We start from the raw sequence: 24,280 nt of genomic DNA, 5'->3' as shown, positions 1-24,280 counted from the left end.
TATAAAATGAACTAAATTTCTTTCTTGATTTCTTTTTTTACTAGCCAATAACGTTCATAGAAATGATACAATTCGAAAAAGATCTCCAAAGTGATCAGATAGATAATAATCCATTCCAGAAAAGCACTTTTCCTTTCATTGAGAACTCCAATGATAGCTCGACATTCATCAGTTGAGTAATCGAGCTTAGTGTTTAATATAGCAATTCTAGGTCCAATATCTAAGTACTTTGAAGTTTGCTTGAAGATCTTCTCTAATTGAGGTTCACTCCAATATAAATCTGGCGTTTCAATCAATTCTGAGTATAGATTTAACTTTCCTCTAATTAAAAATAATCTCCCTATTGATCTCAAAGCATCGCTTTCTTTTAAGTTTAACTTGACACCTCTTGATATTTTTTCCGTCGTTATTCTTGTGTTAAAAATATGACTCTCCATGGAACCTTCAAGAACGGCCAATTTTGTGCTTCTCGCTAAACCACTTGAAAATGCTGCCTTATTAAGCAATCTAGATTTAGTATCACCGGAGTTGATGACGATTAAGTCTCCAGCTAAAAAGCTTGCCTCCGAATTCGTCAACAAGCTTGCAGCATTATTTGATATTTTGGTTAGCTCAGTTTGATTCCTTTGAAAATCGTCCTTATTTTCTATCTCTACATAGTCCATATCCTCACTTTCGAATGCTTCTCTCGGGAGAGGATTTACTCTTGCTTTTTCGACTAAACCCAGTATATTCTGAGTAACGAACGCTTCATCAAATCCCCAGCAGGTGATAGATGCATTCTGGCCAAGAATCATGATGTCTCCGTCCTTGCCATCGCGTTGGTACCTGAAGGTAATAATTTCATCTGGAATCAAGCTTGTAGGCTGTAAGTCATTTGAATTCAGCAGCTTTATACATTCTCTTAGATCATATCTTTCGGCAGTGGTTATAGTAGTACAGGGTCTTACCTTCAAACAACTTGCAAGAGCCTGTTCCAATGCATTATTACCTGAAACTGAAGTATTTGGGACATTCAAAACAGATGTCCTTCTCAGAAAACGAGAAGGATCTTGCAGAGTTTTAGGAGTTTTGCCTGTCTTTACCTTCAGCTCTTTGAGTTCAATCTTATCGTGATCTTTTTGAATCGCCCCAAATTTTGTATTTAAATACCTTGAAAATTGAGTTCTTTTGAAACCTCTTCTTACAGACACACTTTGGAGGTTTACTAGGCATCTCAAAGACATTTTGGGATACTTAGCACTTCTCAATGGCACTTTTAGAACTTGGATTTTTGCGGATTTATGACAAGACAAGCTAACAAACAATGTTTGAAAACCTCTTCAACTAAGGAAAGAGCAAAATAAAGAGACTTCAAAACAGAGCCATTTCTTATTTTATATGGTTTATAAATGGTAATACAAGAAGGTAATCAAATGAAGCTTCTCATTTTTGAATGTAAATAAAGTTATTATTCCTCATGCTTTAAGCAACTTGAGTGGTTTTATGCAAATTACCAGACATCCTCTTGATATCTACCAGACGTCTTCAACATTTTGATCATTTCAGATGCCTCAGCTTTCTCGATTGATTTTCCGCGAGAAAGTATATCTACTAAAGCTGCGCTAACACCTTGAGCCATACCTTTAGCGTCACCACAAACGTAAATGAAGGCACCGTTATTGATCATTCCCAAAACGTCTGCTTCACGCTCAATAAGCTTATCTTGAATATACACTTTTTTCTCATTTGGTAACCTCGAATGACAAACGATCATTTCAAAAGAACCATCCAACTTTTTAGCATATTCTGGCCATTCGTTTTGATATAAGAAATCATCTTTGTTACGAGACCCATAAAACAACAAATGTTTACCCAGTTTGACATTTTCTTGATTTTCGATAAACTTAACACGTTCTCTGATAAAACCACGGAATGGAGCTACACCAGTACCTGGACCAAACATGAGGACAGGAGTTGAAGGATTTGATGGTAATTTGAATGTTGAACGACGTACATGAATAGGAATTTTGAAGTTCTTGAACAGAGAACGAGGCCCATTCAAATCGTAATGAACAGGTAAATCTTTATTGTCCTTACCATTGAAGGCATACTCAATGTTTCTCAGCAAGTTTGTTGTAACACCTACGACAGGCTTACCACCTTCGGGATTTGGAAAGTCTTCCACGATGGAAGTAACATGAATAGTTTGCTTTTCACACAAGGATGAGGACGAGATAGAGTAATAACGAGGTTGCAAACGAGGAATGGTCTCAATCAAGAAAACGAACGAGACTTTATCCCACTTGTTCTCACCAGAAAGTTCTTTCAAAGCATCTGCTAGATTGTAATATTTACCATGAATTTCCTTAGCGAAAGCAGATTTATCGTTTGCCAATTCAGCTATTTTTGCTTTGATATCCTCATTTGGAGCGAACTGCTCGAAAAGGCCAAAAGTTTGTCTTGAAACTGGACCAGTAATTTCCATATAATGTCTCGCAGCTGCACCGATAGTTGTTGGAGTGGGGAAAGGAACCTTTATTGTCGAATCTAAAGGACTCAAGTCAAAAATTGTTTCAGGATCCAAATTGAAAATGTCAAGGAAATCTTTTACCTTTTCATCGGCATTCGAAGGCCACACACCAGCATGATCACCCGTAGAGTATTTCATGTTCGAACCAGATATATCAATCTCGGTGTGGATACAACTACGTTCCTTACCCTTACACAACTCGAAACTTTTTACCACGGGTGCAACAAAGGGCTGATGTAGATCATATGGACCTAGCTGAATATTCTCATCATTAAAAGAAAGCTTATTACATGGTAAATACTGAAGAGATGGTTCGCCCAAGGAAACTTTCTCTTCAATCGAGCCGAGTTTTTCAAATTTAAACGAAGGGATGTATCTCTGTTCATGTTCGTCTAAATGTAATTGATCTTTCAAAACTTCCAAAACATCACTCTTCCATGACAAGAAATCTTCGTCAGTAGTTCCAGCACCATCATCACCTTGACCGAATTTGCCAATGATCTTGGAACCTGCTTGGTCAAGATATTTCACTGCTTTCTTAGCAGCGCCATTATAAAACTCATATGTTGAATTTCCTAAGCCAAAAATTGTATATTTCAAATTTTCTAGATCGCTAGATTCTGCGTTTTGCAAAAATTCTTCAAATTGCACTGCTCCATCAGGGAAGTCACCCTCACCATAGGTACTAATGAAAAAAGACACCACCACATTAGATGGTAACTCGTTTAGGTTGTGGTAATCATACTTCTCAATATCAGCACACATCACATTCAATTCGAATTTAGCGGCTAGCTCTTTGGCGAACTTTTTGGCATAATCCTCGGCAGTACCAGTTTGGGATCCAAACAACACCAAATAATTCTTACCGTTCTCACGAAGAACCTCCACTATATCACGGGACCCACCACTTATCGTGATATCATCATCATTACTCATAAACAGCTCTTTGAGTGTGTCTCTTTTCAAGTAAAGGCCAATTGCCAATGCCAATCCACATAACACGTAAAAGTCCGTATTATCTAAACCCAATATCATTATTCGAATGCTCTTACTTAATTCTCAGAGCACCAAAAAATATTAATTTGTTCCTTGCACAACTGACAAGTTCACTGAAGAAGTGTACAAAGCTTGTCACTTCTATTTGGTTGCACCTCAAATATCTTCAGTATTTTTTGCAGAAGTCGACATTACAATCTTATTCGTTCCAGCTCGTTTAACGAGGGTGCCAGGCACTAAAGTGAAAAGAAAAAAATGCAGGAGAAATATGGGTGAAAAAACACAATGCTACAGAGAATTAGAAGGGAAGGATATCTAGGTTATGTCGGGACTCGTAAATCCTTTCATTGATTAGAGAGTATTGCTTTTATAAGAGTCAGCAATGTTCCTTGCTATGTCTTCCCTGAGAGTGGAATGCTGATCTTCGGCTAGCCCCATTACTGATCGTACTAGAAGGACAAGGGAGTCAAGATCAAATTCGAGTTGGGTTCTTCTTCCAATTCTGTAGAAAACTGTCTCACCTTGAATATCTGCGCTGTCTTGGACACGATAGAGGTACTCTCGCCTGTCAAGAGTCTTGAGCAGTTCATCTATGGTGCAATTGATGACAGGAATCTTGCTGCCATCAGTCGGTATTCCGAAGGAGCTTAGATGTTCCAATAGCTCTTGTTGCAAAATATGGTTCTTGGAGAAGAGAACGGTGCACAGTGTCACCGTGAGAACGCCTTTGAAAGCTAAATCTTGGTCGTGAAAGGTACTATTCAGACAGTTTGTTTTTGGGCTAATGTGTTCACTATCATGCGCAAACGAATCGGTCTTTGTGTTTTCACATAATTTGATGATAAATTCATTTAGACGTGGCAACGGTTTTAGTGTGTTCAGTACGATGAACTTCTCAGACCTAGTTCCTAATCGTCGGAGCTCGTAGCCAAAGACGTCTTCGAGGAGTTCACTGGCGGATCTAACCAGGTCATTGAAAGGTATTCTTGATGAGTTCTCTTGTTGTGATATATCACGAACGACATTTTGTAAACGATTCTTACTGATTACTGTCAATTGAGATTCAATGCTGGCTAGAATGAATCTCACGGTTCTTCTTACGACGGCAGCAGTCTTTGGATCTACATCAGAGTCATCACCAGATATAGCGGTCATATTAGTATCCCCTGACTAACGTCGCGTGGACTGTCTTCTAGGAATCAGCCCTGTGTCCTGTATATTGAATTTTTTGTATGACGGAAGAGTAAATAAAAGTATGTAGTATTTATGCATTAACCGATATAAGAAGCACCACCCTACCGTTACAAATACGAAAAATTCACAACACACAAAAGGTGTGATTAAAGCACGTTTGGAAAAGAGTATTATTATTGCCAAATCTTGATTGTCAAAAAAACTACAGTATATTTGCGCTAAAACCTTGTACTTAATTCTGTGATTGACTCTACATATTCAATACTGTAATCTCCAATGTCACGTAACCGCTACAGTCCTGGGTGTTTCGTCATCCTATCTTTCACCGTAACTGTAAACTAAGCTTTAAATACAAGAGCAAGGGACTTTCCGTTCACATTTGAGCGCTATTCCTCAAATACTCAGTAGGATATTCTTCCCTTCACGTGAGACCAAAATGCTTCTACAAACCATCTCTGTTCCTCAGGGTTACTACCGCCTCTGACGGCAAGATAACATCGATTATCTAATGGAATTCTCCAATCTTGTGGCATACCGCCAACCAGAATTCCACCAGCTTCAACAAGGATACAAGCACCAGCAGCTACATCCCAAGAGTTGACACCGCATTCCCAATAAGCGTCAAACAGCCCCATTGATACGTAACACATATTCAAAGCTGCGCTACCCGTGCATCTTACGCCGTGAATATGAGCTCCCTTGTCACTTAACAAAGACTTCAAGGTTGCCATTTTTGCATCAAAATTACCATCCGGCCCTTCAGTACGCTCAGCTCCCCCTTCGAAAGCCACTAGAGATTTTTGCAAGATCAGTTGCCTTGGTAGAATGTTTATTGCTTCAGAATTTAGAAATGCCCCATTGCCCTTTGATGCATGAAATATCTGACCCAAGGATGGATTGGAAACAACTCCAACAACAGGGAACCCATTTTCAACTAGTGCAATCGAGCAGCAGCTCATAGGATACCCGTGTACAAAATTTGTTGTTCCGTCAATAGGATCTACACACCAAAATTTATCCGTGCCTAATTGCGACTCACCCTTTACATAACTCTCTTCACCTATGAACCCATATGCAGGATACTTGAAAGTTAGTGCATCTCGAATTATATTTTCCACCTTCTTGTCAATTTCAGTTACCAAATCAACATCGTTAGCCTTGTTATTGTATGAATCGAAATAGGCCCCGGCTCGATTTTTTATCAGATAGTTAACTTCACCCTTAACTATATTAATGAGGGTCGATTCGATATCTTTCAACTCCTCTTTTGTTAATGGAAGACTTTTTGGGGAGGACATGTTCAGAATTTAATCTAGCGATAATTCACCTAACTAAATCTAGTTCAGTTTGAAATTTTACTTCCCTTTTTCGCTATTGAATGATCTTTCTCTGACACTTATTTTATAACATTATTTATACAAAACTATACTCCTTGCTCAGGTGCCGCGTTACAGTGTCCAATGCCCAAGTTTGAAATTCTATACCCAATTGCGGCAGAAAAACATTCAGGGAGATGTTGAAATTATTCTATAGGGGGTTTAGTTCCTCAGCCAGAGCGTTTGATCGACACGTAGTGTATCTGACTTTATTTTCGAAGAACCAGTGTGGACTATGTGATAATTTTAAAAATAGCATGAGGACGCTCTTGGCAAAAGAGGAGTTCGTTGATAGACTTCATTATCGTATAGTAGATATAGATGAACCGAGGAACAAGGAATGGTGGGACAATTACTGTTTTGATGTACCGGTTCTTCACATCGAAGATGCCAATAGCGAGTCCCTGTACAAGGTATTCCACAGATTCAACGACAAGGATGTAAGTAATAAGATAAAATTGCTCCTATGAAACTGTAAATTAGCTAATATATATGTCTCTGCATATAATTTTGAGAGAGATATCTGGAAATAATGGGGCGAGGGAAGCTGTGAATTTCTTATGCTCTTCTCTTCTTCCACCGGTGCTTTAAATGCGTTGCAGAATCATCATCGTCCAACAAAAGTAACTTCTTCTTGGAAAAGTTTGGTGGCTTCATCATTGATCCACTAGGCTTTTTTAAATTTATTGTTTTTATTTCAATAGGTGAAGGATTTGTCAATTCAAGATCGTCATTTAACGATGATGACAAGTCGAACTCATCACCTTTGTCTGCCACTTCCTTCTGTGCTGCATCTGGGCTTACATCTTCTACCTGCTCGCTTCGAATGGATGAAACTCGTACCCTAGGATTAAAAGTTGAACCCTGGCCTAGTTTTTTTTTTTGGTCTTCCAGGCTAGTTACGTTGTCATTCTCCATCGTTTTGATCTTTTGCTTCATATTTTTCAATGAGCTTCGCAATTCATCGATTTTGTCTTGTAAGTCCAACTTTTCAGTAACAACATCCTGTTTATCAGCTTGCAGAACAATTAATCTTTGCTGCAATAAATTTAGCTCGCCAGTAGTTTCATCATAACTAGCTTTATCATCCTCAATTGAGTTTTTAAGATTCCTATTTTCTTCTTCTAGCTCTAGCTCATGTGCTTTCAATTGAACCATTTCAACATTTAACCTTTGCAGTTTTTCATTGAGAGACTGGACTTGAGCGATTCTGTTGATATTTTCCTTTTCATTCTGCTCTCTCACCGTATCAAGCTCAACGGTTCTTTGCTTCACAATGTCGTTTTCGGTTTGTAATGCCTTCAACAACTCTCCTTGAACAATTATCTTATTTTCAGAATTGGCTTTTATCGTTATATTTTCTTCGTTTAGTTTAACCAATCTGTTTTTATGGTATTCTAGTTCTGTAGTAATGACGTCAACCTTCTGTCGCAGCTGATTCCGAAGTTCCACGTATTTGGAGATTTCGATATTTTTAGAGTTTAGCTTCTTTACAAGTTGTTCATGCTGCGCTTCTTTTGTTCCAAGAGAGCTCAAAACTTGGCTCTTGTGCAACTGTAACGTTTGAACCTCAGATTGAAGTTCACTTATCTTCGACTTGTATTGCTGACAATTCTTCATTTCTGCCTGATATTTTTCAAAGCTTTGTGTTAGCGATTCAATTGAACTTAAAGAAACGCTACCCATAGAACTCATTTCAGCTTGGATCTGCTCCATATATTTTCCCAGACATTCTTTTAAATACTTATTCTGACCTCTAATGAATTCTTCTGAGGACTCTGATGCTTTTTTGTTTCTTCGTTCATTTTCCTCAGATATTTTATTTAGGAGTTGCTCATTCAAAGAGGCAAATTTATCTTGCACATGTCTGGAAGTCAAATTGGTGGAGTCTTCCATCTTTGATTTCAGAAACCCTTCTAGCTTGGTGATTTCACCAAATATACGATCCAAGAAATTTTTATTCCCAGGGCACAATTTAATCCTTAACTCTTCCTGCAATGTTGCATTGAGACTCTCATTGAAAGATGTCAATGCATCTTGAAGTTTGTGCTCGCCTTTCGTAACTTCTGCTATTATAGTCTCCCTTATCTCCTCTCTCGACTTGCTCAATTCTTGCAACAAAGATATATTTTTTAATTTTTCCTCACTCAGATGACCAGAACAATCATTTAGTTCCCTTTTCAAGTATTCAATTTCTTTTAACTTTTTGCTTGCTTCTAAATCCACATCTTTCTTGAATAATTTGAAGTTAGATATATCTAATTTGAATCCGTTAATCAACTTCTTGTACTCATCGATCTTTTTCTCAAAAATGCAGTGACTCTCTTTAAGTTCTTTCAAAGTTGTGTCACCAGCAGATTTTTGGTCCTGTAAAGACTTTGATTGGTCCTCTAAATTTGTTAGCAGCTGTTTATATTCTTCGAACCTTTCAACAAGCTTTTTATTCTCATTTTGAGAGTTCGAGACTTGTTCCTTTAATTTAGAGTTTTGTGTTTGTTGCCTTTGTAATTCCTGTTTCAAATTTGAGCATATTTTCTGCGTATTGGTGAATGCTTCCAGAAGGACATCATTTGACGATGTATCCACTGGTTGCAGATGTTCATTATGAATAAAAGAATCATCAATTAATTTCCCTTTCTGCTCATCACTTGTAGTCTGCAGAGTACTGGCACTAGAGTCGTTGGGCCCTAAAACATCTCTAACCTCCGTTATCTCTAAATCATCTTCGTCGACGTGACCTTTTACTCTACCAAAACTCTTGAATGCCTTTGGAGTGCTTGATCCCAACTGAAAATGTTCTTCTGGTTTGAACTGATCTCCGGGAGCAACAGTAGTATCCGACGTAGTGTTTTCGACATTCTTTTGGTGAGACTTCATAAACACATCCCTCATTAAGGAGGATCCCGCATCCTCTCCAAACGAACTATCGCAGCTCAAGTCAGGTTCTTTGACCCTTAACTTTGAGAAGATATTAGACCGTGGCTTGAAACCTAATGAGTTGTCTCTGAAGAAATTTGACATTGAAAATAAAATAGCCGCCAAACTCTTTTAATCCGCACAACTCAGATAAGACTCGAATCAATCAAATATCACAGGTGGTTTCAAGAAAAATGTTGCAAGTACGCCTTTGTATGACACCAATTGTGGCTGTTGAAGGTCCTCTTTCTTATGTTGTGCAGATGCATTCAAATTTGAGAGGGCAATATCTAAGCTCTTTAGAAGAGCGGTTAACTTCGAAAGTAAGCGCTGAACTTTACAAAACACAGCAAAAAACACAACAACAAAGAAACAAGAACTCATCGTAGACACGTATCTAGATCGTAAAGGTCTCAATAATGCATTAGAGTGGCATACTCAAGGGACCGTAAGTTGGGTAGTTGCTATTACCGGTATTCACAGGTGAGAGACCTGTTTCCTGATCACAGATTTTCTCGCAGGCATGCAGTAGGACTTAGCTAATGACATTTAGACCAGCAAGAATATGTGGCATTTTGATTTGCATTTCAGTTAACAATATTGCAGCTAAACGGTTTCCCCACAACAAAAGATATGTGCTAAACGAACCATGCACAGAGCCATATACTCAGCACAAAAAAAAAAACAAGCTACAGCCTTCAGCAGACCTGGACCCTTATAAAGAGTCATTTGTTCTGCTTCTCCACCCAGGTACTGGCATTTTAGAAAAGATTGGCACATGCCGCGTGCTAGTCTTTTACAAATCCACATTAATTGCTTCAAAGCCGGGAAGTGCTATGAGTACTTTTAGATACGTTCCGTTCATCTTGGCCTTTGCTTTGCAGTTGTCCAGACATATTGTTAACAGCAATCTTCCTCGCTTTATTCACGACTGCACGTTATTTGAATCACTTCTTACACCAACACCCCTATCAAATTACCAATAGGGTTCAAACACGCGAACTGTATAAAAAGTGCGATCACTTCGGTTGAAAACAACCCTTTGAAAAGTAATGATTTGAATACCACGTCGGATACCAATTACAATGGCAATTAATAGAATTAATCTCGCTGGAGGCACTTCACAATCGTTTTGGAAGTCTCCAAAATGGAGATTCACGGACATAGTGGTGCTAGTGATTGTTGCAATTATTAGTTACCCAATATACTACCAGAAACCTTTTGAAAGACAGTTCTACATCAACGACCTTACTATTTCTCATCCATATGCTGAAACGCAAAGGGTGGGCAACAAGATGCTATTCGTCTACAGTTTAATCGTCCCTTTGGTTGTAATTTTGGTTGTTGTTGCACTTCTAGCCGATCCCAAACATAGGTGGTATCTGCTTTATATTTCTGTGCTGGGATTGCTTTTATCCGTATCCCTCAATAATCTGTTTACAGACTTCATTAAGAATTGGATTGGTAGGCTAAGGCCAGATTTTCTGGCACGTTGTCAACCAAAGAAAGGCTTACCACTAGATACTTTGCTGAACGCATCAGAGGTTTGCACTACACATCACAAAGAAAGACTTATGGATGGATTCAGAACAACACCTTCCGGTCACTCCAGTGAGAGTTTTGCTGGGTTGGGTTACCTTTACTTGTGGCTGTGTGGACAATTACTAACAGAGTCTCCTCAATCAGGAATCTGGAGAAAAGTTGTTGCGTTGCACCCTTTACTTGGTGCTTTGGTCATTGCCTTATCGAGAACTCAAGACTACAGACATCATTTTATCGATGTGATCTTGGGATCTGCTCTGGGTTACACCGTAGCCAGTTTCACCTACAAAAGATTCTTCCCACCTATCAAAAGTGAGCTACCCTTCAAACCTCTGTTTGACGATTCAGACGTCTCTCTGGAAGGTTACAGACTGCCAGTAGAGGGTGCCGAAATCGATGTCTTAGCTGCCTAAGTGCAATTGAGCAAACATGATATTTTAATGAAGGCGATTTTGTTATTTGACGAAATAGTATATTCAGTATGTAGTTAACAGTTTCCTGCAAGTTAAAAGCGATTTCAATTACGAACCTCTTGTATCATCCTCGGTAATGTGGGTGTCAGAGGACTGTAAACGGCATCAACAAATTGAGTATTTGACGTTGAGTCCCTGCATCATCTGGAAGTATTCTATTACGTACTGCACTAGCTACTTCTTACTATCCGGGTAATAGTTTTAGAATTATCCATTACCTTCTGTCAATATGAAGGGACTTCATGTGATTTGCATTTTAAACATATATCATAGTATACAACTGTTCTTATTGATTGTCCCATCTGTATTACTATTTTGTCTACTGCCTAATTACTTCTGACAATTGATTGTGCTTTTCAAGTGTTTGCTTGCATCATTTAGATTAGGAAGAGATACAAATAGTGTCATTCTCGAAAGAGCAACATTTATATTTGACTTAAGGTGATTGGATACACAAGTCGAAAATTGACTATGAATAAATGTCAGGAAGCAGACTAACTTTGGAAGAATATTACGAAATTCAAAAAAATGAAGTAGAGGCAATTGAGTCTATATATATGCATGATTTTACAAATCTGACCAAAAAAAAATCCAAATGGGATAAGCTGCCTCAGTTTGTATTTGAAATATCACTTAGTTCTAGCAATAAAGATGCAGTTGTGTCCTCTTTGACCTTACATATTGCATTGGCACCGCTGTACCCATATACAGCGGCAGATATCAGCTTCAAAAATGTCAATAATGTCCTTGATAGTCAATTAAAGAATCTAAAAGCCGAATTTGGGAAGATACAAAAGGAATCAAGCAATCAGGAGTGCATATTTGACATTACTTCTCTAGTGCAGGAAAAACTGGATGAATTTCAAAATATCTCGAATAACCAGTCGCTGGAAGATGACAGAATGCAGCGCATCAAAGAAAATAAGGAAAGGCAGCAAAGAGAAGAAGAAGAAAGGATGCATGAACTGGAAGCAAGAAAATTGAGCGAACAGCGTATCATTGATGAAATTGTGAAAAGAGAACTGGAAAAAAGGCAAGATGACGACAGTACGTTCCTCAATCATAGTTCATCGGTTGATCTCTTACCACCCCAAGAATGGATAGCCTCCGGGGAAGCTATTGTATTCACGAAGACTGTACGAGCGAAACTGCCCAACAACTCATTATATAAGTTCAGGGCTGTGGTAAATCCCAAACCTATTACTCTATCATCAGATCCTTTTGGTTTTGCAAAACAATTTTTGGTTAAGCCTTATATACCTCCTGAGTCACCACTGGCAGATGCTTTAATGTCTTCCGAAATGATGGAGAATTTTTACTATCTGCTAACAGAGGTAGAGCTGGATAATTCTTACTTCAATACGAGTAACGGTAAAAAGGAAATATCACATCTAGAAAAAGAGCTGGAGTCTTTGCTTAAGGTGGATCACGCTAACATAAATCGATTATATGCATACACAGTAGAGCGTTTGGGGAGAAATAACTCAACATTTGTTTGGCACATAAAGCTCTTAACTCAATACTCTTCATATATCCCTATGACTGAGATTATTCAATCTGTTGGTTTTGTAAATTTAGCAACTGCTCGTATTTGGATGATAAGAATACTGGAAGGACTAGAAGCATTGCATAAGCTGGGACTCGTCCATAAGAATATTTCACTGCAAACTGTCATGCTAATTAAAGATTGTGATTTTGGTATAACCATACCACGGTTAGCGCACCCGGCCTATGGATATACTATTCTACATATGGTGTCATGCCATCCAAATAAGAAAGGAGCTGCAGTTGAACTGCCTTCTTGCTCATGGCCTGCACCTGAACTTGTAAAATTTAGTAACTGCAAACCTCAAAGGATGACAGATATTTGGCAAGCAGGGGTTCTTTTTTTACAAACTATAAACGGTATGGATACTGTCCTAAATTATTCTTCTGCTCAAGATTTTTTGGAGAATTCAAATATGGATGATGGACTCTATGACTTGCTGGATAGAATGCTTCGACAAGACCCCAAGAAAAGATTTACCCCACTGGAGTTGTTACCAATGAAGTTTTTGCGAACCAATATTGACCCTGGAGCAAACAAATTGACCATAAATAAGGAAAGTTCGGTCAATTCTTCACGAAAATCATTTTCTGATTCTTTGGGCGCCAACTCGAGAACGCTGTCCCAATCTAGCGGAAGAAGGAGATCGTTTAATGTCGGCTCACGCTTTTCCTCTGCCAATCCAGCAACTCGTTCGAGATACGGTTCCGATTTTGAAGAAGTGGCTGTCCTGGGCAAGGGTGCATTTGGCCAGGTGGTGAAAGCTCGTAATGCTCTCGATAGCAGATATTATGCCATAAAGAAGATTAAACATACCGAAGGAAAGCTCTCCACGATTTTAAGCGAGGTGATGCTTTTAGCCAGTTTGAATCATCAATATGTCGTTAGATATTATGCTGCATGGTTAGAGGAAGATGTTGATAATGATGGATCTGTATTTGAATCTTCGGATGAGGAATCAGAGACTTTGGAGAACGACACAGATGAAACTTTGAGTAAATTGAGCCTCTTGAAAAGTCAATCCGAGCTCGATGCAACTAATAACGCATGGGATTTTATTTCAGGATCTGGCTATCCTGAGATTGTTTTTGCAAGTAGTACGGCAGAGAAAAGTCAATGCTCAGAAATGAGCGAAGAAAGTAGCAGTGATGAGGAGCCGGAAAGTAGTAGCGACGAGGAATCAGAAAGTAATGGCTTAGTAATAAAAACACCAGCTAGAAATAGGAGAAAGACTTCGACATATCGTAAGACGGGCCACAATGACAAAAGCACACTTTTTATTCAAATGGAATATTGTGAGAATAGAACACTATTTGATTTGATACACACGGAAAATATCAATAAGGAACCAGACGAATATTGGAGATTATTTCGTCAAATATTGGAAGCCTTGAGTTATATCCACTCTTTGGGAATTATTCATCGGGACTTGAAACCCATGAATATTTTCATCGATGAATCTAGAAATGTTAAAATCGGAGACTTTGGTCTGGCAAAAAATGTCCACAAATCTTTGGACTTGCTACGTCAAGATTCCAGCTCTCAAGCTGGGAGCATTGATGATCTAACGTCGGCGATCGGTACAACTCTTTATGTAGCAACAGAGGTCCTTCATGGCAACGGACAATACAATGAAAAAATTGATATGTATTCACTCGGAATCATCTTTTTTGAGATGGTATATGCCTTCTCAACAGGTATGGAAAGAGTGAATATTCTAAAGCAATTAAGGCTAGCTGATATTGAGTTCCCTCAAGACTTTGATTCCGATAAGATGAAAACTGAGAAGAAGATCATTAAATTACTATTAGATCACGATCCTAACAAAAGATTTGGCGCTCAAAAGCTGCTTGATAGTGGTTTACTTCCCGTTAAGCATCAGGATGAGATAATTAATGAGACACTTAAGACATTAGCAGATCCTGCCTCCCCGTGGCAAAAGCAAGTCAGGGAGACCCTTTTCTCACAAGCATACAGCTTAACGAATGATATACTGTATGACAATACACAGTCTACATCAACACCTTTTACCCAAATTTTGAGGTCAAAAATGACAGAAGAAGTTGTGAAAATCTTTAGAAAACATGGGGGAATTGAAAACAATGAGCCACCGATCATTTTTCCAAAAGCGCCCGTCTATAGTACACAAAACGTATACGAGATACTTGACGAAGGCGGAACTGTTCTGCAGCTCCAATACGATTTGACATACCCAATGGCCCGTTACCTATCAAAAAATCCCAATTGTGTCTCAAAACATTTTCGTTTTCAACATGTATATCGACCTCCAGCGCATTCCAACTCAAGTTTAGAACCTAAGAAATTTGGTGAAATTGACTTTGATATCACTTCTAGTAACTCTACCGACTCTGCATTTTATGAATCTGAAAGCTTGAAAATCATTGACGAAATTCTAACTGTATTTCCCGTATTTGAGAAAACAAATACACTATTTGTTATCAATCATGAGGATATATTAGACAGTGTTCTTAATTATGCTAATATTGATAAGGCACGAAGGCCGTTCGTTTCGCGTCTGCTCTCGCAATTAGGGTTTGGGAAATCCTTTAAGGAGATTAAAGTGGAGCTGAAATCACAATTTAATATATCCTCTACATCTTTGAATGATTTGGAACTATTTGACTTTAGGCTCGATTTTGATGCAGCAAAAAGGAGGCTACATAAAGCAATGGTCGATAGTCCTTATTTGCGTAAAATTGATGAATCACTTTTACATATATCCAAGGTTATTAATTTTTTTAAGCCATTAGATATGACGAGAAACATAGTCATTGCACCATTTAGCAATTATAATAGTGGTTTCTATAAAGGAGGAATAATGTTTCAAGCTGTCTACGATGACGGAACATCCAGAAGTCTGGTAGCAGCTGGTGGACGATATGACAAATTAATTTCATATTTCGCTCGACCTTCTGGGGAAAGAGGATCCAATACTCAAAGGGCAGTTGGATTCAATTTGGCCTGGGAGACAATATTTGGAATTGCGCAGAATTTTTTCAAACTGAATAAGAGCTCTCGAGTCAAAAGGAAAAACAAATTTCTAAAAGGAACTTCTCTTGAATGGAAACCAAGTCGTTGCGATGTGTTGATTTCGTGTTTTTCGAATTCTATCTTGAATTCTGTTGGTGTGGAAATCTTAAACCAGTTATGGAAAAGGGGAATCAGTGCTGATATTCTAAGAAATTGCTATACAGTCGACGATGTAGTCTCTGGGGCACAAAGGGATAGCGTTGAATGGATCATATTGGTTAAACAACAAACCTACACTTTGCCGAATAACAAAAGAAAATATAAACCTTTAAGAGTCAAAAAACTTGACAGTGACGTTGACATTGACTTAGATTTGGACGAATTCTTGAATTTATATCAGCAAGAGGCCGGAATCCAAACCTCTCTCGTTAACAGTCAATTGTCCCTGGAAGATAATACAGATGATTTCAGCAAGTGGAACGAAAATAGCAGCGCTGACAGCAGTATAGATGGCGATATAGACGAAGCCGTTCCAACTCCATCGGCACAAAAAGTTTTATATGTTCCAAATCCTGCCACTAGATCAAAGAAGGCCAGCAAAAGAGAAAAATGGGTATATGAGGATGCCGCAAGAAGTGCATCTAGTGCTATAGTCAATAGCTTGATGGCGGCTCCTGTCATCATTGTCGATGGGATACGCGATGAAACATTGGAAATGATTTCTACTATTTCATTGGGTCAGAAAGAAGAATGGCTTAGAAAGATATTGGGATCCGTCAATAACTCAGCTCCGAGAAGCTTTGCACTCAACATTTATAATACCCTATCAAAAGAGGCATCAAAAGGTACGAAATGGGCTGTGATTCATTGCCAAAAAACAGGAAAGTCATGTGTAGCAGATTTGCAACGATAGGTCATTTCTTTCTTCGACTGCATCGCTCTATCGAGGAGGCCTCAATCTGTCTTCGCTTTACGCCTTAGCTATTTTTCCACCAGACGAACAGCAAAGAAATACCCTCTATTTCAATGTAAAATGGTGCCTTACTATATTTCATTTGAAGTTTCAACGCCTCTTTCCCAATTCTAAAGCGCACGACACTGATCAATCAGAAACACTCCGCTGCATAGTTTCCCAGTATTCTCTTGAAAAATAACTGTAAGTAAAATACAAGGAGGTTGCAAATGCATCGAAACTGTGGTAATAAGATGATTTCATCAAAACTTAATCCTACTTTCGCAGCATCAGAAATTTATCCTGATTCCGCAAAATACGCATTCACTCAAATATTAAGACACAAAGTGTGATGAAAGATACTCAAATACCCTTATTCGAAGCTTACAAAAGCATTCGAAAGATGGAATCAAGAATTAATATTTTAGTTTATCTTTATATACAATTTTTTTTAATGACAATGATTTTGCTGTGTTGGAGCAGGCCCGCGTCGTTGGTTTCATTAGCGGGCCCAGAAGCAGGAAACATATATAAAGAACAATCAATAGGCACACTACACACGTACCAAGGGTTTTACTGGAGTTGCTGATGCGGAGGACTGCGTAAGTTAAAGCAAACCTTCTTTAAAAGAGATTCGGAACAAATCAACTAACTAAGAATGGTATGCATAAAGAGTTATATTTGCTGAAAGGGCTACAACAAGCACTTTGATAGAATTCAAAGATGCCCTCTCTAGTACACTACTTTCAGTTCTGGATTCATGGAATGTCGATTTCAAAACCTATAGATATCAGGTGAAAAACATACCGCCCGGTGAATCCAAGTTAATGTGTTCGATAACTTTCTCCCATCATGACAAAAAAACTGTGCTGATAAAAAACAATGTTTGTATGGTAACTACTGCAACTTTGAATGACAAATCTTCAAGCCTTCTTTCCAACGGATGCTGTGGGGATACCCCAGAGCCAATTGATGCAATTTTATCCACAAAACTATCGAACATTTGGTCCCAACGGCAAAGCATAAAAGGAGAAGCTGGCGAGACATTTCAGACCACTGACCTCATAGTTAGAGCAATTAATCTCTTTTCATCAACCGGGTTTAAAGGACTGCTTATCGAGATCACTTCTAATGAAGATGCAACAGAGGAAGAATTCGCAGAGAAGCTCGTCAGTTTGCAAAGCCTTTTGAAGGATATAGAAGTCAAAGATATGAGAATATCTGATGAACGCTTATATTTCTCCGGAAATGATTACATATGCGACTTGGCACATCAATACGTCCGAGTTTTAAATTTTTGAAAGGAAGTCTGACTTTTGTACATAGATAAATATCTCAAAACTTAAAGCCTTTCGCTAATTAGCTAGTTTACTTAATAAATCTTGTATATTTGACGTCACACCTGATGTCCCGCTCTCACGTGGACTATTAGAGTTGTTTGGTAACGATTCTGGCTCGTATTCCTGCACAGAACGGCCGTCGATATCTTCAGAAGAGCTTTTTGGCTTTTTGGCTTGTGAGTTATCGCTTGATAATTCATGTTGTCGTTTATTAGTAGATACTATATTGTTGTCTAGCTCTGATATGTCCTTGCCGCTATCACCATCATCGCTATCACTGCTATTGCTGCTGCTGCTATTATTCTGCTCATCATCCTCATCATCCTCGTTTCCGGCTTCGTAAGTGGGCAAAATATCTTCTTCATATTCTGCACCTTGGTTTACACTTGCCGAATTTCTAGATGCTATTGCGATATCCATTTCGCCAATCGTATTCCTCTCTTCATCCAGGAGCTTTTTTTCTAATTCCAAAAGTGATTTAAGCCGAGATAAAGCATGCTCTCTCAATTGAATGGATTGGTTTGCTGTGTCTATTGCGGTCTGTCCTATCTTAGCCACTATTCCAAAATTTTCCTCATAGACAACACTGGAAGGATCTAATGCTCCGATAGCGTTATCAAATCTTAGCTTCATAGCCTTGGCATTTTGTTCCATTCTATCTAGCTTGTCAAAACTCTCAACTAAGGGCGTAAGCTTTGGTGGGATCGGCGTGCTAGCAGACACAGTTTCCTCAGAATCGAGACATGATTTTATGCCACTCAAAACATCTTCGGAAAAAATGCACCTGTCTCTCCAAATATCACAGACTCGTCTTACTTTCTTCTTTAGATCTCTAGGAAGAACTGGGTACACTTCCCTTAATACTTCCGCTGTCACATGTCCAAGAGCAGTTTGAAACTGGCCAATCTTCTTTGCCTTGGCCTGTTGTACAACATGATTTACTAAATATATTGCTAGCAGTTTCCGTCTAGTATTTATGTCCTTTCTCAGCATGTAATTCTTCCAAAATTCAGCAACTTTTGAGGCATCTCTATATTGAGATAATAACCATTTTGAAGCGTTTCCAATAGACTCCTGGGAGTCTTCTAAGTTGTTTAATCTGGAAACAAACTGTTCAGCAGAAAATGACATGGTACGCCCTCTCAATTATGTCGAGTAGTCCTTTGTTGTATTCAGTTTCAAGTCCTTCCTTTTCATTAGACTTTGAACATGAATATATCAAATGAAATTTTAACCGATCGGCCTTTTAATGACGGGCTGAAAAACTGATAGATTATAAGAAAATGAGCAACTAGGGTCTTCCCAGTGTATAATAGGACCCTTACAATCCATGGAAGCAGATTCGCGCAGTATAAAAAGAGTGAAGCTTGCTACTCAAGATGAATTCGATGAGCTGAAACAGTTTTTTTTCCGGCTGAATACACTGTATACCTTTTTACTGTGCAGGAAGCATGTCATACCTACCTTTGACACATTACAAAAGCCTATTCAATCGTCCTTGAAGAAAGAAGTTTCAGAACTAGATTTTGCCAAAGTGGTAGCATTGCTTCCTAGAGACTGTTTATTCAAATATATCGATGAAAACCAGATATATACTGAGTCCAAGGTGTTCGATTTTAAGGGTGGTGGCTTCCAGCAGAAAGAAAATGATATATATGAGCTGAAGGATGTTGAAAGTGAATATTCGCAAGGAAAATCTACTCAGGTACTAATCTTTGAATTCACTGATGGAACCATGAGATATTCTTGGCTCAATAGTGATGGTAATGGTGCCAGAGTCAAACTTCCAACCTACGATGGCGATCAGATGAAAAAGATGATAGCAAAGAGAGCTGAAACGTTTAATCGAGCTCTTTCTGAGTTTCTTGCAAAATGTACTTCCCAGGGCCTTGATCCAAAGACTGAGCTGAACAGACTAGCTGAAAGCGTTTTGCCCAGAAAGAAAGAATATGAAGATCCCATCGATGCCATGATGAACGCAAAAGATAAGAAACACAAAGGGGTTGTAGTCGATAAGGAAAGTGGGCTTGTACGACCTTCAGTGGAAGAACTGATCAGGCAATTGAAGGATTCGGATTTATACAATAGTCAGATAAAAGAGCATCATCTCATACCCGAAAGGACTGCAGAATATAAAGATTTAGATTTCAGCATTTCACCGGACGTGTTTCAGGCACTTACCCACAAAAATTTTTATTCTCATCAAGCGGATGCATTGAACGCTGTTCATGACGGTGAGAATGTAATAATTACCACTTCAACCTCCTCCGGAAAATCACTAATCTATCAACTTTCAGCAATTGATTTACTGCTGAAGGAGCCTGAGTCCTCTTTCATGTACATTTTTCCAACAAAAGCTTTGGCACAGGATCAAAAAAGATCCTTCGAGACACTTGCCTCCAAAATTCCAAGGCTAAAAGACCTAGTTGTCGACACATATGATGGGGATACGGAACAGAATCGGAGAATGTTCATTAGAAAGAATGCAAGGGTCATTTTTACGAATCCAGACATGGTTCATACAAGTATTTTGCCCAACCATCCAAATTGGAGGCATTTCCTGTACAATTTGCGGTTAGTTGTGGTTGATGAATTACATGTTTATAAAGGGCTCTTCGGTTCACATGTCGCCCTGGTTATGCGCAGACTATTGAGGCTTTGTCAGCACTTTTATGAGAATAATAAGTTGCAGTTTATTTCATGCTCTGCAACTCTAAAGGAACCAATACTACATATGCGAAATATGTTTGGTATAAAAGACGTACGATTAATCCACGAAGATGGATCTCCAAGAGGAACTAAACACTTGGTGGTGTGGAATCCTCCAGTTTTAAGTCAGCATCAAAGGCGTAGAGAAAATTTCATCCGGGAGAGTGCTAAAATCTTGGTTCAATTGGTTTTGAAAAACGTTCGTACAATTGCTTTCTGTTTTGTGCGGAGAGTATGTGAGCTTCTTATGAAAGAGGTCAGGATTATTTTTGAGGAGATGGGTCGCCAGGATTTACTCACTGAGGTTATGTCGTATAGAGGAGGTTATGCCGCTTCAGATAGAAGAAAAATTGAACGAGAGATGTTCCATGGAGGTTTGAAAGCAGTTATAGCAACAAATGCATTGGAGCTTGGTGTTGATATTGGTGGTTTAGATGCGGTTTTAATGTGTGGGTTTCCCCTGTCAATGGCAAACTTCCATCAACAGAGTGGTAGAGCAGGTAGAAGAAATCAAGACTCTCTTACTTTAGTAGTAGCCAGTGATGCACCTCTAGATCAACATTATGTGGCACATCCTGAAATTCTTCTAGATGGAGAAAACACGGACTCTTTTCAAGAATTAATTCTTGACTTTCATAACGTTTTAATATTGGAAGGTCACATCCAATGTGCAGCGTTTGAATTGCCCATAACCATTGAGAGAGACTCCTTGTATTTTGAGAAATCATCTCTTGAAAAAATATGTGCTGAAAGACTTCATTATAATTCAGAAGGGTACCATACTCATAATAGGTTTTTACCATGGCCCTCTAAACTAGTATCTTTAAGGGGGGGCGAAGAAGATCAGTTTGCCGTTGTTGATATAACGAATGGAAGGAATACCATAATCGAAGAGGTTGAAAGCTCGAGGACAAGTTTCACACTCTATGACGGAGGGATTTTCATTCATCAAGGCTATCCTTATTTGGTTAAAGAGTTCAATCCAGACGAACGCTATGCTGCTGTGCAGCGTGTAGATGTCGACTGGGTAACCAATCAAAGGGATTATACAGACGTTGATCCAGAAGAAATTGAGCTCGTTCGCTCAATGGAATCCAGTGATATTCCCGTATATTTTGGTAAAATCAAAATAACGATTATCGTCTTCGGATTTTTCAAAGTAGACAAGTATAAGCGGATAATTGATGCAATCGAAACGCATAATCCTCCTGTTATGATAAACTCGAAGGGTTTATGGATTGATATTCCCAAGAGAGCACTAGATTTATGTCAAAGAAAAAATTTAAGCGTAGCTGGCGGTATTCACTCTGCACAGCATGGAATCATGGCACTGCTTCCCAGGTTTATAGTAGCCGGTGTTGATGAGATCCAAACCGAATGTAAAGCGCCAGAGAAAGAATTTGCCGAGAGGCAAACTAAAAGGAAACGCCCGGCAAGGCTCATATTATATGATAGTAAAGGAGGGAAGTATGGCTCAGGACTATCGGAGAAAGCATTCGAACATGTTGATAGTATTTTAGAAGGTGCCTTACAAAGAATAGAAGAGTGCCCATGTGAGGATGGTTGTCCAAACTGTGTAATTGCCTCTTTTTGCAAGGAGAATAACTTGGTCTCTTCAAAACGAGCAGCCCAAATTATTTTACACTGCATTTTGGGTCATCAAGATTCGACGTTCATTGACAAAATTCAGGATGGGCCTGAGGCACATATGCCCGAAATAAAGGTGGAAACGGTGGAACCTGTATCTTCTCATGTGAACTTTTCCCAGGGATTCCAAATAATTGAAGCCAAACAGCTTAAAGCGGCTGTCGATCCCCATTTTATCAAAAAAGAGGACTGAAACGTCGGCCAAGAATTAATGTTACAGATCATATAAGGTACTTAAATGTACGAAACTATTATAAATAATAATTTCTCGGGAGTGAAGTAATTTATGACATTAGAATGTTTACTGCCCAATTAACACTTAAAGTTCTTAAGTCAGTGTAAGTTTGGCCGACACCTACAAATAGTATAGGAATGTCCGTAGCGTACACCATATTAACCATAGTACCTAACATTTGACCCACAGTATCACATTTGGAAACAATGAAAAAATCAATATCTCTAGCTTTGCCAAACGCATTGTTAAAATTTTTTGCCTGTTGCACAGAATCTGTTCCTACCAAAGCTTCACCAACCATAATGATCTTGTCGGGATTCGCTTGTTCAGCAAAGGATTTCAGAGGTGACATGAGAGTCGCATCATTATGTCTTCTGCCAGCAGTGTCCATCAAGACAACGTCGAAATCCTGGTCTTTTGCATACTTAATGGCCTGTTTCGCAATTTTCGTCACTAAATCGGATCCACCATAGCCTGCCTCAAATAACTCAACATGATCATTTCCCGATTTGCCTCTCTTATTTTTTGATCCACGAATGTGTGATTCGTCGGTAAGTTGGGCTAAGTTTTCAACATGAACTCTTAATTGCTCGATTGCCCCCGATCTAAACGTATCACATGCAACAATCAGTACTTTAAAGTTATTTTGCAGCAGCCAAAAAGCCAATTTTGACAGATTTGTAGATTTTCCAACACCATTAACACCCACAATAGAAAATACGTAGGGTTGCTTCTCTTCCGCCTTCTTTTGAATTTCATGCAGAAGATCGACGGAAACACCAGGTGTTAAAACTTGTGTTAGTGCCTTTGTCAAAGCTTCACGAGCCGTTATTTCAACGCTTGTCCAACCTGCAGTCTTTGATCCTACTAAGTCTTTTGATACTTGATCCATCAGAAAGGCCGCTGCTTCTGGTGCAACGTTCTTAGTAATCAATTGCTGCTTCATCTGCTCTAGAATAGAATTTAAATCCTGCTCTGTAATTGTTTTGTTCCCTAAAACATGCTTTTTTAAGAAACCAAAAGCGTTGTCCAACGTCGTTTCTTTAGCTGGCTGCTGAGAGGTCACTTTCTCCTTCGATAAAAGTTCATCGATCTCCTTGATTAAAAATTCACCATTCTCGGTTCTATTACCGAACGAATCCTTTTCAATGGTGGCGTTTATGGAATAGGAATTTTCTTCGTCGCCTTCTGCAGAGAAATCAAGTAGAGAGGCATCTTTTGAGTTTATCTCTTCCATCATTCCATTTTGACCCCATTTTCTTCCACTTGCATTGGACTGAGCTATCTTCTTCTTACTGCCCTTTGAGTCGTTATTACGTTTCTTTTGATATGATTCAGTGCTCGTTTTCTCCTTTAAAACATGGCTTTTCTTTATTGACGCTTCATATTTGACTTTTAGATATTGATCGAATTTCCTAACCGCATCATCTAAACCTTGTAGTATATCCACGTAATTGTGTTCATTTTTATCCCCTTTCCCATTAAGATTATCTATGATTCCTAAATTCAACTTGAGCGAGTCCCACAACGAGAGTGCCAAAGTCAAAATCTCTTCAGCCTCATCATTCAGTTGTAGAGATGCATCTGAATATGTGGCAAAATAGTAAAGCTCTGGTTGCTTCGTGATGTGATACATTGTGCAGAATCCACGAGCGTTCTTAGTTGGCCCTCCACTATTAATGTTAACAATGGAAAACTTTCCATTGTGCTCGGCCCCCTTAGCACCTGGAGATGCAATGAGATGAGCTATGAACTTATTGATCTGTACTTCTGCGAATCTCTTGCCCGAGATGTTGTATTGGTAGAGGACCTGGCCCTGAGGCGTGATTATACCAAATTGCTCAAGCATAG

At 38.8% G+C, this 24,280-nt stretch overlaps 12 protein-coding genes across 12 annotated transcripts; 5 read left to right on the top strand and 7 right to left on the bottom strand.

Moving 5' to 3' along the window:
- Nucleotides 1-11: 11 nt before the first annotated feature.
- Nucleotides 12-1,226, bottom strand: MRX10 (Mrx10p; the record flags this gene model as incomplete). The annotated part of the gene is made up of 1 exon (XM_037286341.1): nt 12-1,226. One exon carries the CDS (start codon nt 1,224-1,226, stop codon nt 12-14), a length of 1,215 nt encoding a protein of 404 aa, XP_037142236.1.
- Nucleotides 1,227-1,492: 266 nt separating this feature from the next.
- Nucleotides 1,493-3,547, bottom strand: NCP1 (NADPH--hemoprotein reductase; the record flags this gene model as incomplete). The annotated part of the gene is made up of 1 exon (XM_037286340.1): nt 1,493-3,547. The coding sequence occupies one exon, from the start codon at nt 3,545-3,547 to the stop codon at nt 1,493-1,495; it is 2,055 nt and encodes a 684-aa protein (XP_037142235.1).
- A 312-nt stretch (nt 3,548-3,859) lies between these two features.
- NSE3 (Smc5-Smc6 complex subunit NSE3) lies at nt 3,860-4,663 on the bottom strand (the record flags this gene model as incomplete). Its single annotated transcript, XM_037286339.1, has 1 exon — nt 3,860-4,663. The coding sequence occupies one exon, from the start codon at nt 4,661-4,663 to the stop codon at nt 3,860-3,862; it is 804 nt and encodes a 267-aa protein (XP_037142234.1).
- Nucleotides 4,664-5,103: 440 nt separating this feature from the next.
- On the bottom strand, nt 5,104-6,000 carry INM2 (inositol monophosphate 1-phosphatase INM2; the record flags this gene model as incomplete). The annotated part of the gene is made up of 1 exon (XM_037286338.1): nt 5,104-6,000. One exon carries the CDS (start codon nt 5,998-6,000, stop codon nt 5,104-5,106), a length of 897 nt encoding a protein of 298 aa, XP_037142233.1.
- Nucleotides 6,001-6,215: 215 nt separating this feature from the next.
- MGP12 (Mgp12p) lies at nt 6,216-6,548 on the top strand (the record flags this gene model as incomplete). Its single annotated transcript, XM_037286337.1, has 1 exon — nt 6,216-6,548. The coding sequence occupies one exon, from the start codon at nt 6,216-6,218 to the stop codon at nt 6,546-6,548; it is 333 nt and encodes a 110-aa protein (XP_037142232.1).
- An 88-nt stretch (nt 6,549-6,636) lies between these two features.
- Nucleotides 6,637-9,099, bottom strand: ZIP1 (Zip1p; the record flags this gene model as incomplete). Its single annotated transcript, XM_037286336.1, has 1 exon — nt 6,637-9,099. The coding sequence occupies one exon, from the start codon at nt 9,097-9,099 to the stop codon at nt 6,637-6,639; it is 2,463 nt and encodes an 820-aa protein (XP_037142231.1).
- A 980-nt stretch (nt 9,100-10,079) lies between these two features.
- Nucleotides 10,080-10,949, top strand: DPP1 (bifunctional diacylglycerol diphosphate phosphatase/phosphatidate phosphatase; the record flags this gene model as incomplete). Its single annotated transcript, XM_037286335.1, has 1 exon — nt 10,080-10,949. One exon carries the CDS (start codon nt 10,080-10,082, stop codon nt 10,947-10,949), a length of 870 nt encoding a protein of 289 aa, XP_037142230.1.
- A 539-nt stretch (nt 10,950-11,488) lies between these two features.
- GCN2 (serine/threonine-protein kinase GCN2) lies at nt 11,489-16,459 on the top strand (the record flags this gene model as incomplete). Its single annotated transcript, XM_037286334.1, has 1 exon — nt 11,489-16,459. One exon carries the CDS (start codon nt 11,489-11,491, stop codon nt 16,457-16,459), a length of 4,971 nt encoding a protein of 1,656 aa, XP_037142229.1.
- A 627-nt stretch (nt 16,460-17,086) lies between these two features.
- On the top strand, nt 17,087-17,799 carry SRB2 (Srb2p; the record flags this gene model as incomplete). Its single annotated transcript, XM_037286333.1, has 2 exons — nt 17,087-17,100; nt 17,172-17,799. The coding sequence occupies 2 exons, from the start codon at nt 17,087-17,089 to the stop codon at nt 17,797-17,799; spliced, it is 642 nt and encodes a 213-aa protein (XP_037142228.1).
- A 54-nt stretch (nt 17,800-17,853) lies between these two features.
- On the bottom strand, nt 17,854-18,969 carry RTT103 (Rtt103p; the record flags this gene model as incomplete). The annotated part of the gene is made up of 1 exon (XM_037286332.1): nt 17,854-18,969. The coding sequence occupies one exon, from the start codon at nt 18,967-18,969 to the stop codon at nt 17,854-17,856; it is 1,116 nt and encodes a 371-aa protein (XP_037142227.1).
- A 199-nt stretch (nt 18,970-19,168) lies between these two features.
- Nucleotides 19,169-22,387, top strand: HRQ1 (ATP-dependent 3'-5' DNA helicase; the record flags this gene model as incomplete). Its single annotated transcript, XM_037286331.1, has 1 exon — nt 19,169-22,387. The coding sequence occupies one exon, from the start codon at nt 19,169-19,171 to the stop codon at nt 22,385-22,387; it is 3,219 nt and encodes a 1,072-aa protein (XP_037142226.1).
- Nucleotides 22,388-22,478: 91 nt separating this feature from the next.
- On the bottom strand, nt 22,479-24,278 carry SRP101 (Signal recognition particle receptor subunit alpha; the record flags this gene model as incomplete). The annotated part of the gene is made up of 1 exon (XM_037286330.1): nt 22,479-24,278. The coding sequence occupies one exon, from the start codon at nt 24,276-24,278 to the stop codon at nt 22,479-22,481; it is 1,800 nt and encodes a 599-aa protein (XP_037142225.1).
- Nucleotides 24,279-24,280: the final 2 nt, after the last annotated feature.

This window comes from Zygotorulaspora mrakii, chromosome 1 (genome assembly GCF_013402915.1).
Source record: "Zygotorulaspora mrakii chromosome 1, complete sequence".
Classification (NCBI taxonomy): Eukaryota; Fungi; Ascomycota; class Saccharomycetes; order Saccharomycetales; family Saccharomycetaceae; genus Zygotorulaspora; species Zygotorulaspora mrakii.
The sequence above is the reverse complement of the archived record's forward strand: the minus strand, read 5'-3'. Positions and strand labels throughout refer to the sequence as shown.